This window comes from Rhinoraja longicauda, chromosome 29, assembly GCF_053455715.1.
Source record: "Rhinoraja longicauda isolate Sanriku21f chromosome 29, sRhiLon1.1, whole genome shotgun sequence".
Taxonomy (NCBI): domain Eukaryota; kingdom Metazoa; phylum Chordata; class Chondrichthyes; order Rajiformes; family Arhynchobatidae; genus Rhinoraja; species Rhinoraja longicauda.
In genome coordinates this window covers 12,834,137-12,849,496 of record NC_135981.1, presented here as the reverse complement: position 1 = coordinate 12,849,496, position 15,360 = coordinate 12,834,137, and the positions used below count along the sequence as shown (strand labels likewise).

General features: G+C 46.2%; 1 protein-coding gene across 1 annotated transcript in view; it reads right to left on the bottom strand.

Moving 5' to 3' along the window:
• Window positions 1-15,360, bottom strand: part of LOC144607842 (1-phosphatidylinositol 4,5-bisphosphate phosphodiesterase delta-3-like) — a 44,217-nt gene that overhangs the window by 8,193 nt on the left and 20,664 nt on the right. Inside the window, exons 5-12 of the mRNA XM_078424970.1 lie at window positions 13,754-13,979; window positions 12,704-12,905; window positions 11,226-11,370; window positions 9,208-9,360; window positions 3,762-3,890; window positions 3,089-3,233; window positions 1,277-1,393; window positions 132-310 (exon numbers count right to left, since the gene is read on the bottom strand). Of these exons, the coding sequence (XP_078281096.1) occupies window positions 132-310; window positions 1,277-1,393; window positions 3,089-3,233; window positions 3,762-3,890; window positions 9,208-9,360; window positions 11,226-11,370; window positions 12,704-12,905; window positions 13,754-13,979 (1,296 nt within the window). The remainder of the gene's footprint in view (window positions 1-131; window positions 311-1,276; window positions 1,394-3,088; window positions 3,234-3,761; window positions 3,891-9,207; window positions 9,361-11,225; window positions 11,371-12,703; window positions 12,906-13,753; window positions 13,980-15,360) is intronic.

Below are 15,360 nucleotides of genomic sequence, written 5' to 3'. Positions count from 1 at the left end.
GTGCAAAGACTATCCATTCCTGAATTTTAAAGTTTGAATCTGAACTGGTCCACTTGGTTTTCATCTGGGATTATAAATCCTACGGAATGTTCACAGTTTTGGGACAAGGAGACCAAGTGAGTGAAGCTTACATCGATGATCAGCTGCTTCCTGTCGAGGCCTGAACCTTCGATGGGCCGCGCGGGGTCAAACGGAACGCTCCTGTCCCTCATGAAGCTGGGCTTCAGGATGTAGCCGGATCGACCATTCTGGCGAAACTTCCCTTTGTTCAAATCCATCTCCATTCCAGGCTTCTGGAAGTTCAGGGCCACTGCAGAAGATAAATGCACTGTCATTAGAAAACTGAGGTACATTCAAAATATATATTTTTGAATATCCTGTGGAAAACATAACTTATCAAATTGCATCTCTCTCGCCATTCACCTCATTTTACCCATGGACATATTTATTTCCCTAACATTATTTGCTATAACACAAGGTTCCTTAGGAATGTAACAGTCACGTCATAGCAGTACCTGGACCCATACAGATCTGGAGCCTCACAGATGTCAATTTGGCTCAGATGGTCTTATTCTTTAGAGGAGGTACATGTGAACCTCTGTCCACCACTGAATGCAGGAGATGAGGTTAGAGAGGTGCATGTGAACCTCTGTCCACCACTGAATGCAGTAGATGAGGTTAGAGGAGGTGCATGTGAACCATCTCCTCTAACCTGTATTTCGCCCCCTTCACAGCGGCAAAACCAAGCGTAGACTGTGCAAGCATTTTGCCAAACAGTCACACCCGGTGCGCCAAGGTCTGCTGGATCTCCTAGTTGCTAACCATTTTAACTCTTCTTCCCATTCCCACACTGACCCTTCTGTCCTCAGCCATCTCCAGAGTGAGACCACATACAACCTTGGAAGAAAAAAAAATCTGTTTTTTTCCACATTTCTCTTTCAGTTTCAAAGTTCTGTGTCCTGAAATCACAGGGGAAAAAATCTGACTACTGCCTTATTTTGGAAAATGATGCTTTATGGGCAGGTGGCCATATTAATATTAAAGTTCTGCCGACTTAATTGCAACAGGGCTGCATGGGAAGTGATGGAAACACCGAGAGAAGATATATTTTGGGGTACTCAGTCAGAATGCTTCACACTGGTTTAGAATTTGCGGAACTAGTATTTCCTCGTGCAGCACTGATCATCTTGAGACCTCAAGTCTTTTGTTTTGAGTGAGACCACCGGCAATGTCCAGTTGCACTCAGGAATAAGGTGTGCAACCCAGAGAGACTGACCCAGTTGACAGCCGCCGTTCCACATCTCCTGAGGGTTAAAGTTGGAGGATCCGACTCGGGAACCCAGCGGGTAGACCTTGGAGAGCTGCAAGGTGTTGTGGACGACAAAACTGAACCCTAGAAACAAGAGGAAAACAGTCTTTAGAGGGGTATTGGGGGTATTGGGGGTAGGGTACTGACATGGATAGAAAATTGGTTGACAGACAGAAAGCAAAGAGTGGGGATAAATGGGTCCCTTTCGGAATGGCAGGCAGTGACCAGTGGGGTACCGCAAGGTTCGGTGCTGGGACCCCAGCTATTTACGATATACATTAATGACTTAGACGAAGGGATTAAAAGTACCATTAGCAAATTTGCAGATGATACTAAGCTGGGGGGTAGTGTGAATTGTGAGGAAGATGCAATAAGGCTGCAGGGTGACTTGGACAGGTTGTGTGAGTGGGCGGATACATGGCAGATGCAGTTTAATGTAGATAAGTGTGAGGTTATTCACTTTGGAAGTAAGAATAGAAAGGCAGATTATTATCTGAATGGTGTCAAGTTAGGAGGAGGGGGAGTTCAACGAGATCTGGGTGTCCTAGTGCATCAGTCAATGAAAGGAAGCATGCAGGTACAGCAGGCAGTGAAGAAAGCCAATGGAATGTTGGCCTTCATAACAAGAGGAGTTGAGTATAGGAGCAAAGAGGTCCTTCTACAGTTGTACCGGGCCCTGGTGAGACCGCACCTGGAGTACTGTGTGCAGTTTTGGTCTCCAAATTTGAGGAAGGATATTCTTGCTATGGAGGGCGTGCAGCGTAGGTTCACTAGGTTAATTCCCGGAATGGCGGGACTGTCGTATGTTGAAAGGCTGGAGCGATTGGGCTTGTATACACTGGAATTTAGAAGGATGAGGGGGGATCTTATTGAAACATATAAGATAATTAGGGGATTGGACACATTAGAGGCAGGAAACATGTTCCCAATGTTGGGGGAGTCCAGAACAAGGGACCACAGTTTAAGAATAAGGGGTAGGCCATTTAGAACGGAGATGAGGAAGAACTTTTTCAGTCAGAGAGTGGTGAAGGTGTGGAATTCTCTGCCTCAGAAGGCAGTGGAGGCCAGTTCGTTGGATGCTTTCAAGAGAGAGCTGGATAGAGCTCTTAAGGATAGCGGAGTGAGGGGGTATGGGGAGAAGGCAGGAACGGGGTACTGATTGAGAGTGATCAGCCTTGATCGCATTGAATGGCGGTGCTGGCTCAAAGGGCTGAATGGCCTACTCCTGCACCTATTGTCTATTGTCTATTGGCACGGGAATGATGAAGGTAATATCACTCGACACTGCTGAGACTTCATCAGATGTCAATGTCTGGGCTGTGTGGCCAAGCCTGGCTACATTTACAAGAGGGAATTGCCTGCACAATACCAGCATGGATATTTGCATGAACAAGGCCCCACCCTTGGACTTGGATGCAATGGTTAACACATCCCATTCATACCTTTGCACAAACTTCTACCCATTAATTCCTTCAACAGCGCATCCCTCAGAAATACTAAGTGCATTTCAAATATGATAAACACTTGTATCATTGAGCAACAAATCATGGGCTCAAAATGCAATGTTGTGGGGCAGATCTGGACTCTTGGATGTCCTGGCTGACTGGTTGCAGTTATAGGCTCCAGACCCACAACAATACAGTTAACTTCTCTGAGAGGAATGAGCAGCACAGTGGAAGGTAAATCAGTACCCTCTTTCTAAGAGAATTAGAGAGTGTGGGGTGGGGGCAATAAATGGTGACTGTCATGTCCTGGGAGAGAATAAGGAGCAAGGCTTACCATTTTCAGCAATCAGCCTCTTGGCCTTGGTTTCAGAGAAGGAGGATGTCTCGTGGGAAACTTGTCTACTCCAGGTCTGGTCAAAGCTCTGGAAATGGGTACTCTGACAATAAATCACCAGATCCGACAGCTCCCTCGTGAGTTTCTGTCAAAGTAACAAAATTTCATTTGAACCCAGCCAGGAGCCCACCAAAGGTGGATCATCTGTAAGACGGTGCCTCCCCCACCCAATAAAGAATTTAGGAGAAACAGACCGGTGCGACTGTGGAATGCATTGGCAAGAAATAGTCATAGAGGTACACAGCATGGAAACAGGCCCCCAGCTCAACTCATTCATGCTGACCAAGTTACCTAACTGATCTCATCCCACTTGGCTGCATTTGTTCATATCCCTGCAAACCTTTCCTATCCTCGTACCTGCCCAAGTTTTTTAATGTCATAATTGTACTTGCCTCCATACTTCCTCTGGCACCTCACATATTCTCACACAGAAACAGACCCTTTCGCCCACCACATCCATGTTGAACACCGAGCTCCTATCTACTCTAATCTCATTTACCAGCACTTGGTCCGTAGCCTATGCAATGGGGATTCTAAAAAGCAGGACTTTGTTTTTGCCAATGCAATCCCTCCACATTCTCCCCAACCTCTTCCCCAAAGTATTTCACTTTACCTTCTTGTTTTTCTTTTCATTTTTCACATTCTCTTCTTCACACTCGTCTGCTGCTTCCTCCTGTTGCACTGCTGTGGACCCAGAGCTCTTCAGCTTCTTCCCCTTTATTAGAATCTTCCCCTTGAGTTCCTTGCAAGCAAACAACATCAAATCATCTCAGTTCTCAGCATGACCGTCGCTATGGGATTGAGAGAGCTAAAATTACAGGGAGTGTGATTGATACATCTGGTTCAGCCCCAAGAACAGGCCACTCAGTCCCTCCAACCTGCTCACCCATTCAATAAGATTAGGGTTGATCTGATCAGAACCACAACTCCACTACCTGTCTATCCCCGGTCACCTTTTAGCTCCTTATCTATCTACCTCCGCTTTAAAAATGTTTCAAGACTTTTTTCGCACTGCCCTTTGAGAAGAACGTTCCAAAGACTTGTGACCTGTGAGAAAAAAAAAATCTCATCTCACTCCAGAGATGCAGGTCCATGGTCTGGACAGAAACTCAGGGCATGTTTGAGGCAGCCATGTCTTGGTGAAAATGCTGCCTTTCAGGTGAAACATTAAACGGAGGCAACGGCAGCTCTTGAGTAAAAGTGAAAAAAATCCTTGACAATGGAAAGCAGGAGAGTCATCACTAGAAACCAGGCCAGAGCTCATTTCATAAGTTCATAAGTGATAGGAGAAGAATTAGGCCATTCGGCCCATCAAGTCTAATCTGCCGTTCTATCATGGCTGATCTCTCTTAATCTCTTAATCTCTTAACACCATTCTCCTGCCTTCTCCCCATAACCCCTGACACCTGTACTAATCAGGTTACTCTTTTCTTAATATAGAAACATAGAAACATAGAAAATAGATGCAGGGGTAGGCCATTCAGCCCTTCGAGCCAGCACCACCATTCAATATGATCATGGCTGATCATCCAAAATCAGTACCCTGTTCCTGCTTTCTCATCATATCCCTTACTCAATACAACATACATATAACAAACACCCTGGATTTCTTTGAAAATTGCCTTGAAATCATTAATGCTCACTTTCCTATTTTACAACAGAGACTTCATTTTAAAATGTATCTCATTGCAGTCAATAACTCTCAGCTAACAGCAGTGTCTGGCAAAACAATATTGCAACAATCACACTCATTTCCTAGAGCTAAATGTACATTTAAATACAATAAATATTTAAGAGTAGAACCCTTGACCTGTGCCCACACAGTGCTCCTTCAATACAACAAGAGGACGTGTAGTGGGAATATATTGCAGTAATATCAGAAGTAGAATCGTGGCGTGTTTAGCGATGCTTTGGGTTCAACAAAAAGCCAAAATATTAAATATGTTCCTTTGGGATAGTAAAACACTGCATAACTGGCACATTAGTGCAGTAGTAGAGTTGCTGCCTTAAAGCGCCAGAGACCCAGGTTTGATCGTGACTTTTGGTGCTGGTCAGTACGGAGTTTGTACGTTCTCCCCGTGACCTGCATGGGGTTTTCTCCCACACTCTAAAAACGTACAGGTTTGTAGGTTAATTGGCTTGATATCATTGTAAATTGTCCCGAGTGTGTGTGTAGGATGGTGTCCATGTGCTGGTCAGTGCGGACTTGGTGGGCCGAAGGGACTGTTTCCGCACTATATCTCCAAACTAAACTAAACCGAAAGGAAAGAGTGTTTTGACAATATTCTTTCTGTTAATTAATTTACACCAACATTTAGAGGCAAGGCATCAGGTGACATGAAAGACCTCCAGGACTGCGCCCGTGTCCTGCACAGCCACAACTGCAGGGAGTGTCCACGGCTGGGGAAGCTCGTGCAACAGTTGACGTCAGTGTACTTTATCGATGAGGCTGAGTGTTTGGATAGGACGTTTCAGGAGGTGATCACCCTCCAGTCTGTGGTCTCCAGTCTCCAGTGTGAAGGGAGACCGGAGGGTGACCACCTCCTGAAAAGTCCTATCCAAACACTCAGCCTCATCGATAAACTATACTCTTGTAAACTACTAGTGAGCAGCCCTGAGCTACTATTTACCTCATTGGAGACCCTGGGACTATCTTTGATCAGACTTTACTGGACTATCTTCATCTAAACGTTATTCACGTTATTTCCTTTATCATGTATCTGTACATACGTTCATAAGATCATAAGTGAAAGGAGCAGTATTGGGCCATTCGGCCCATCAAATCTGCTCCGCCATTCAATCATGGCTGATCTATCTCTCCCTCCTAACCCCATTCTCCTGCCTTAACGTCCCCATAATGTCTGACACCTGTACTAATCAAGAATTAATCTATCTCTGCCTTAAATAAATCCACCCACTTGGCCTCCAGCCTTCTGTGGCAAAGAATTCCACAGATTCCACAGATGTACACTGGGGACGGCTCCATTGTAATCATGTATTGTCTTTCTGCTGACTGGTTAACACGCAACAATAGCTTTTCACTGTACCTCGGTACACGTGACAATAAACTAAACTCAAACACTGCCCTTCAGGAGAGTGCAGGCGCAGTGGGGCTGGTCGTCTGCTTAGATCCCCAATGGTTGTCTGACCAGTTCTGTTCCAAATCCTGCCAGGGCTCAGCCAGAACCATGACCCAGATCCTAGCTCCAGGGGTGGCTCAGCTCGACAGCGAGGAAGAAGGTCAAGAGGCAATTCTGGACATGGGGGCAGACTGGGGTTTCTGTGATAGCAGACCAATGATCTCATGGGAAGGTTCATTCGTGCCGCACTGTTTGGGCATTAAAAGGTAGCTCTGAAGAGTTGAAGAAAGGCACTGAAAGGATTGAAAGAGATAAACAGCAACTAAATAATAATTAGTAGGAAGGAACTGCAGATGCTGGTTTACACCAAAGATAGGCACAAAATGCTGGAGTAACTCAGCAGGTCAGATAGCATCTCTGGAGAAAAGGAATAGGTGACATTTTGGGTCAAGAACCTTCAGAATGAGTGCCTTCCACAACAGAAGGTATTTATTTCACAAAATGCTGGAGTAACTCAGCAGGTCAGGCAGCATCTCAGGAGAGAAGGAATGGGTGACGTTTCAGGTCGAGACCAGACTGAGAGAGTACAAGACTGTCTAAGGCAGGATTATAATGCATGTATGTTAAGCTGAGAGGCTATTTCAGCAAGGTTGTTTAGCTGTGGATAAAATCAAAGGAGATGGCCATTAGATGGAAATTACAGAGCTGCTAAGTGGCAAATGCATTCTGAATCTTCCTGAATACCAAGTGTTTGGAAAAGAGAGGGGTGGGGAAAATGGAGTGGGAGAGAGGATGCACTCAGTTAATTATGGACAGAATCTCTCTGCAATTAAGAAATAATAGATCTAAAAATACAAGAGAGACTATTCCAGTGGGAAGGACATTTTTGGATAAATATACAGGGAAAATTGCAGAGATGTACAAAAACTACAGAGTTGTGATAGTGGAGACTTTGACGTTCAAATATAGACTGAGATAGCCTTAGGGGGAGGGGGGAGGGAGCGGACCATCTGAGCAAATGCATGCAGGAAATGGTTGTGAGGGCTCCATCAACTGCACCAGAGGGGAAGCCACAGTTCCTAAAGAAGGAGAGAAGATTGCAGAGGTCCTAGAATGGAAAGCTTCATTGTGAGAACAGATGTAAAGGTGATGAAGATACTGAAAGGCAGAGATGGCGTCCTCACAGGTGGCAGGGTGGTACTGGAATCACTGCACTTTTTAATTACATGTTAATGATTAGGTCTGCACATAATTTCTGAATTTGCAGATGGCACAAATCCTGGAGGCGTAGTAAACTGTGAAGATAGAAATAGACCAAGGAGATTTAGACATACTGATGGAATGGGCGGATGTGTGGCAGATGACACTTAATGCTGAGAAATATAAAGGCTAGGGTGAAAGAAAGTAGGTAATGTAAATTGGAGGGCACAGTTGCACAGGGTGTACAAGATCAGAGATCTGGGGGTTTGTACAGTCGGAGCATGGCAGATATATGTGCGAGGTTTGTTGAAACTGGAGAAAGTGGTTAAAAAGCAAAAGGGATCCTAGGCAAGGAAGTCATGATGAATCTTTATAAAATTCTGGGCACCGTACATTAGGGAAGATATTGGAGAGGGTGCAGAGGTGATTTACGGAAACGATTGCGGGTTTGAGGGATTCTGGTTCTGTGGACGGACTGGAGGAGCTGGGCTTGTTCTCCTTGGAACCGAAGAGATTGAGAGGAGATCTGATAGTAGTTCTTGATATCATGAAGAATGTGGACAGAGCAGAGAGAGGGGAACTGTGCCTATTGGCGAAGGGGCCGTGGACTGTGAGACACAGGCAAAAGATGAGTGAGGAAGGAACCAGAAGTGACCTAGGGAATAAATAACCTCTGCACACGTTGAGGTTCGAGCCTGCAGGCCTGCAGTCCACCTCCAGAGGGAGCAGTTGAGGTAGAGGGGTGGCACGGTGGCGTAGCAGTAGTTGCTGCCTTACAGCGCCAGAGACCCCGGTTCGATCCTGACTACGGGTGCTGTCTGTACAGAGTTTGTACGTTTTCCCCATGACCGTGTGGGTTTTCCCCGGAAGCTCCAGTTTCCTCCCACATTCCAAAGACGTACAGGTATGTAGGTTAATTGGCTTCGGTAACATTTGTAAATTGTCCCTTGTATGTAGGATAGCGCTAGTGTACGGGGATCACAGGTCGGTGGGGATTTGGTGGGCCAAAGGGCCTGTTTCCGTGCTGTATCTCTACACTAAACTAAACTAAAGATTCCATCGCAGAATTTAAGAGGGAGCTGGATAAGCATTTGAAGGGCAGGAAGTGGCAGAGTTGTGGGCAACTGGATCTTTGCACATACCCTATGGGCTGAGTGGCCTGCTTTGGTGATCTTTCTGGCAGTCCTCTCATCCTTGAGAAGGATGAGAGGAGATCTTATGGAAACGTATAAGATTTTTTAGGGGTTGGACACGTTAGAGGCAGGAAACATGTTCCCAATGTTGGGGGAGTCCAGAACAAGGGGCCACAGTTTAAGAATAAGGGGTAGGCCATTTAGAACTGAGATGAGGAAAAACTTTTTCAGTCAGAGAGTTGTGAATCTGTGGAATTCCCTGCCTCAGAAGGCAGTGGAGGCCAATTCTCTGAATGCATTCAAGAGAGAGCTAGATAGAGCTCTTAAGGATAGCGGAGTCAGGGGGTATGGGGAGAAGGCAGGAACGGGGTACTGATTGAGAATGATCAGCCATGATCACATTGAATGGCGGTGCTGGCTCGAAGGGCCGAATGGCCTCCTCCTGCACCTATCGTCTATTGTCTGCATTCACTGTGTATCTCCCTCCACTGAATAGCTCCTGCTTTTGTTGCGGGTTTACAGGGGGAGGTGGTGGGGTAGGGGAGAGGTTGCTTTACCAAGAACAGCAAATCTTTCTGCAATAGCCACTCGCTGTCTGAGGCAAACCACACCGGGGAGACACAACAATTCCAGGCCGTGTGCTTACCTCGGGGGAGGGAAGCTTCTTCAGGGCTTTATCATCTACCGGAGCGGTGACCAGCATGTCGCCGAGGATTCCCTTCAAATGCCGGGCCATGACCGCCTGCTGCTCCTTGCCACAGTGATTCTCCAGGGACAGGATGACGGGATACGGAGAGACCTGCAGAGAGGTTAAGAGGACAGGCTTTACTCAGCTGCAGCAGCGTCCTGGTCAACAGGCTACCATTTAACTAATGCTCGTAACGGGAGGCACGGTGGCGCAGCGGTAGAGTTGCTACCGGGGGCTTAAGCGCCAGAAACCCGGGTTTGATTCTGACTATGGGTGCTGTCTGTATGGGGTTTGCACATTCTTCCTGTGACAGCGTGGGTTTTCTCCAGGTGCTCCGGTTTCCTTCCACATCCCAAAGACGTGCAGGTTTGTAGGTTAATTGGCTTCTGTAAATTGTCCCCAGTGTGTAGTTTAGAACTAGAGATCGTTGGTCGGCACGTACTCAATTGGCCGTAGGGCCTGTGTTTCGAAACTAATCTTAATGTACAATAACTCTGTTAACCTTCAGCAGGTGATCATACGCAACAATTTACCATGCAGCAGTGACCTACAGTTCCTCAGGAAGGGTATTTATTCACAAAATGCTGGAGTAACTCAGCAGGTCAGGCAGCATCTCGGGAGAGAAGGAATGGTGACGTTTCGGGTCGAGACCCTTCTTCAGACCTCAGGAAGGGGATTCTCCCCAGTGCAAATCACTCCTTCAGTAGGCACAGCCATGCAGTGCAACCTAAAGTTGCAATATTTTGATACCTCCACTAGACTGGAATTATTGTACTAGATCCATGCATGATACAGAGCAAGGGCATGGAATGCGTCTGTACATCCAGGTATTTCTGCTATAACCCGATATTTGCATTTCTAAGAAACTTTGAGTTATACGATTGCTTTCTAAAAACAACTGTGTCAATGGGGACAGGGGCTTATGGGCTAGAGAGATACAGACTCGCAATAACAACGTTATTTTTCCTGAAGGATTTTCAAAAATGAAGCTCTTTTTTATACCTTTAAATTTATTTTTGTGGCTGCAGGCTAAAATACCAAAGGCTGTATGTCACGTTGTTTAATAGAGTATCATTGCTCAAATGTCAATAGAAATGAAGACTTGTCAATTTTATTGACTTAAATTAGGTTAAATTAGCAGCTGTGTAGGAAAATAACTGCAAATGCTGGTACAAATCGACGGTATCACAAAATGCTGGAGTAACTCAGCAGGTCAGGCTGCACCTAGAAGAGAAGGAATGGGTGACGTTTCGGGTCGAGACCCTTCTTCAGACTGAAGAAGGGTCTCGACCTGAAACATCACCCATTCCTTGTCTCCCAGATGCTGCCTGACCTGCTGAGTTACTCCAGCATTTTGTGATCCTTAAAGTAGCAGCTGTGTTCTTACGAGACCATGGAGTCTTTGATTACCGTGGGGAGAATACTGGGAAACTATTTTTCACTCGACTTTTTGTTTTAAAAAAGCAGCATTTTTTCCATGTCGATTTCCAAAGTATCTTTATCAGTGGTTCTCTGGTTCCCGATCGAAATCACGTTGTAACCATTCAGGCCCACATAATACAAACAGTGTTCCTAATTCATTAATCCCAGTATATCCAGTTCATATTATGGAAACACAATGAACTGCAGATGCTGGAATGTTTGAGCGGAATACAAAGTGCTGGTGCAATTCAGCAGGTCAGGCAGCATCAGTGGAGGGAATGAACAGATGACATTTTGGGCTGGGACCCTTCTTCAGAATTATGGGGACACACATTGTAGCAGAACTACAGACAGGATTAGAAACGGGGTCGAGCGTGGCAAGGACTCATTTGCTCAGGGAAAGTGCACTCTGCTCTAACACTGGACATGGTCTCCATTGATTGACCTCAGCTACAGGGCTGTCCAAGGATGGCCCCATGTTAGAACAGTTGGACCCTCAGACTGCTATCTGGCGTCTGACGGTCAGTTACTGGGGACATTCAGTGTCGTCTTACCGTGAAGGCGTAATCCCTGATGGTTGTAATGACGTCTTTGAAGAGGATTTTTGAGGTGAGGGTGTATCCATGGTAGATGATCGGCTCCCCATTCGGCCCCTCCCAGCAGTCCAACTCCACACAGCGGCAGCCTCTCAGGAGAGCTCTGGAAAACATGCACTGAATTCACAGAACCACCTTTTTCTGCAAAGCAGGCTTTCCACGTAATTGATTGTATGGCATATCTGATCTGTTCGAATCACATGCGGAACAAAGCTTTTCACCGTACCTCAGTACACGTGACAATAATAGTAAACCTAAACCTCAACAAGTTACAACCATATCATCTTGTCATTCTCCCCATCTCTGCCCGGCATTATTTCACCTCCCCGAACTATCCTGAATACACTCCACCACTACACGTCCACCCGCCACCCACTCCATCTTGTCAACACACACTGCTATTCTTCCTCCGTCTCTGTGGCCATCAGGGTCACAACCTGAGGCCCCCCATTGTATTCCACATGTATGAATGTGTCATCCATGTCCATTGATCACTTACGGCCAGTAATTGCATCGAAAGCCAGACCGGCGATCTTCACTCTTAATGTTCATTAAACAAGAAATTCTTTGTGCTGAAGGTAGTGAACCCTGAGAGGTTTTTTGTCCCCACAGAATATTGATGTAATATTGTATAGAAAACCCCCTGTCATTTTACTGCATTGGAAATCTGTTTGCCAGCCACACAGAGCACAAATGGGAACATCCATCACATATTGTATGTCCTCAGGTCTCATTCACCTCAACAAATGCCACCCTCAGCAGAAGGTACAATCAGTTCACCTTCTCTTCAGGGGCTCCCCACTAGGGGACCCGTTCACCATTACCTTCCTTCCCACCTTCTGTTTCTCCTTATCTCCATATCACTGACTTGCTTTCCAAGTGTCAGCGTGTGACAGATGCAGCAACGGCTTCATTCTGCAGGTTGGGTGTCAATGCTTCTTGTTGGGATTACATCAGAATTGCAACTCCTTAAAGCAAAGATGTTCCAATTTCCCAATTTCTTTGCATCTCCATAGTGTGTAGGCAGCGCGCCAACTATGGGTGAGATTCAAATCTGAAGCTTGTGCCTAGGTAAAGCAGCGATCATTTGGGGAGAGGGTGAGATGTACACCTGGAGGAATCACTGAAAACAGTTATGCAGGTTAAGCAACTAAGGCACCAGAGTTTGCTTCAAGAGAGAGAGAATGGAAAACCCAGAGAACACGTCTTTCGCAGAGAATGGAGAGATTGTGGAACTCGCAAGAGCAAAGAGCAATCGAGATGAATTGTAAAGATGTATTTAAGGGGAGCCTGGATAAATATATGAAGGAGGAAAGAATAGAAGGACATATTGAAAGCATTCAACAAAGGATAGTGCTAGGGGCTCTCACAGAACATGAACACTGGCATGGACCAGTTGTGACAAATGGCCTGTTTCACATGTACACTGTGGTTACCTGATGTATGCCTCGGTACTGCTTGGTCCTCCCAACTGGTCCTCCATCAGGTAGGTGTTATGGGAAGTTGAAATGAAGTAGTGACTGAGTGGCTGGCTCATGTCCTGGTAGACCTTCTCATGACCAGGGTTAAAAATGTTCCCTTCAGAAGACAGTATGTACATCATGAAGCCGTCGAAGGTCAAGTCCTGGTTCAGTTTGCCTGCAGATGGGAAACAATTTCCAGGTTACCATAACTGAGGATCATGTCCCAGTACAGCTGCTGCTGGGTGTGTTAGGAATCCAAATCCAACTTTTCAAGGGCACTCTGCCAGAACTGGAAGATCCCAGAATTGTCAGCATGTAAAGCAAGTGTCCCCACACATTGCAGTAACCTGTTCCATTCCTACCAGTCCCTGGTGTGGAGGCTCAAATCTGCAAGGATCAGCAATGATGAGACTGGTAGGCTTGAGATTTAGAAGTATGGGGAATCCATACTCTAGGACCTCACCCAGTTTTGCATGCTGTGCCCATATCACAACTGTGCAGTGATTGTTGTAACTGTGCATGGTAACAATTTGTCTCTCTGGCCAATTTTCCATCTGTTGACACTCCTTACCCTCTGACTCAAGTCTAATGGAAGACAACCTAGAGCAAACACTCTAACCTCCACCCCTTCCATTCCAAACCAAGAATAAAAGACATACCTAGGGCCAACTCTCTGACTCTATCCTCCCATTATCAAAAACACCTTTTCCAGTTCTTGCTCATAATCAACAGGAAATTGTTATGGAATTAAAAGAAATGGACTTAGAAACATAGAAAAATAGGTGCAGGAGTAGGCCATTCGGCCCTTCGAGCCTTCAATGTGATCATGGCTGGTCATCTAAAATCAGTACCCCGTTCCTGCTTTTTTCCCCATATCCCTTGATTCCTTTAGCCCTAAGACTTAAAGGGACAGGGTCAAAGAGCAGTTTAACCCCCCATCTGTACTCAACATCTCAGCCCCACAGAAAAAGATGAGCGAACGTGCAAAACAAGTCGAGCAGCGGCCTTCGACATTTGCCATACCGTTATCATAAAGTCCGTACTTCTGCATGATGCTCAAACAATTTTCCTTCGTAACCATCTCCTTCTGTTCTTTCAGGAAACGTTGCAGCCCATCGGTGGACAGCGTTTGCTCCTTGCCCGAGAACTGCTGGAAGATTTGCTCCAGCTCCGGCCTCTGCATCAGTAACCTGCAGAACTCCTCAATCTCACGCTCTTCCAGTTTATTTGTTTTCGACTTGTCACATTGCTGAAAGAAGGGTTCGCCCAGGTTTAGAGAGAGACATTTCCTTCGCCATCGTTACTTTTTCGCATGTCTTTCATCCACATCTCTCTATATCACCGTCTAGATCTCTCGTTTCCCTTTCCCCTGACTCTCACTCAGTCTGGAGAACGGTCTCGACCCGAAACATCACCTATTGCCTTTCCCCAGAGATGCTGCCTGGCCCACTGAGTTACTCCAACATTTTCATGTCAATCGCTGGTTTAAACCAGCATCTGCAGTTCCTTCCTACACATATATTGTGATTGTTTCATTGTGTACAAAGAAGGAGACTGGGTGATCCATGATATTCCGTGAATTATATAAGACAGAAATCAGCCAGGGCTTGACAAACGAGTGGGCTACTACCACCTACCACATCTGCTACTGCCGTGTTTGTTGAGATGGCGATGTAACAAACAGCACAAGAAAAGCAGAGACAGTAGCGTGCAGGTGCACGTAGGCGAGTGAACAAGCAGCAACATCCAAAGTCATCAGAAAGCAATGACACGCTGTCACCGCGTTAGCAAGATGTTATTATAAGCTGTTATTTAAAGCTTTTATCTATTCTTTCCCGGGCTTAGCCGACGCTTGCTGCCCGCCCACTGTTGCTCTCGATTCAAATGCTTTCATGGGATATAAATCAGCTACATTGCTGCCACATTTAGACCAGGCCGCCTCAGGTTTGGGAGATCTTCGTTTAAGGACCTTGGTGATCAAAACGCATTCCTGTAGTTTCAACATTTGTTATTTAATTTTTTTTTCCTGCTCTAATGGGAATTGAATTTATAGCCTAGAAACTGGACCAACCTGCACCGAGAATTTTATTCACAAAATGCTGGAGTAACTCAGCAGGTCAGGCAGCATCTCAGGAGAGAAGGAATGGGTGACGTTTCAGGTCGAGACCCTTCTTCAGACTGATGTCAGGGGGGGGGGGGACAAAGGAAGGATATAGGTGGAGACAGGAAGATAGAGGGAGAACTGGGAAGAGGGAGGGGAGGAGATGGACAGAAGAACTATCTAAAGTTGGAGAAGTCAATGTTCATACCGCTGGGCTGCAAGCTGCCCAGGCGAAATATGAGGTCCTGTTCCTCCAATTTCCGGTGGGACTCACTATGGCACTGGAGGAGGCCCATGACAGAAAGGTCAGACTGGGAATGGGAGGGGGAGTTGAAGTGCTCAGCCACTGGGAGATCAGATTGGTTAACGCGGACCGAGCGAAGGTGTTGAGCGCCATTCTTATCCACAACGCACTCCAGCCCCCGCGGTGACCAGCGTGCACAGTCTCCACAGTCACCGTGGACACCAAGTTCCCTCTCCAGGGCAGAACCCTGGATCTGAGAATAACCATCTCAGCCTAGACCAGGAG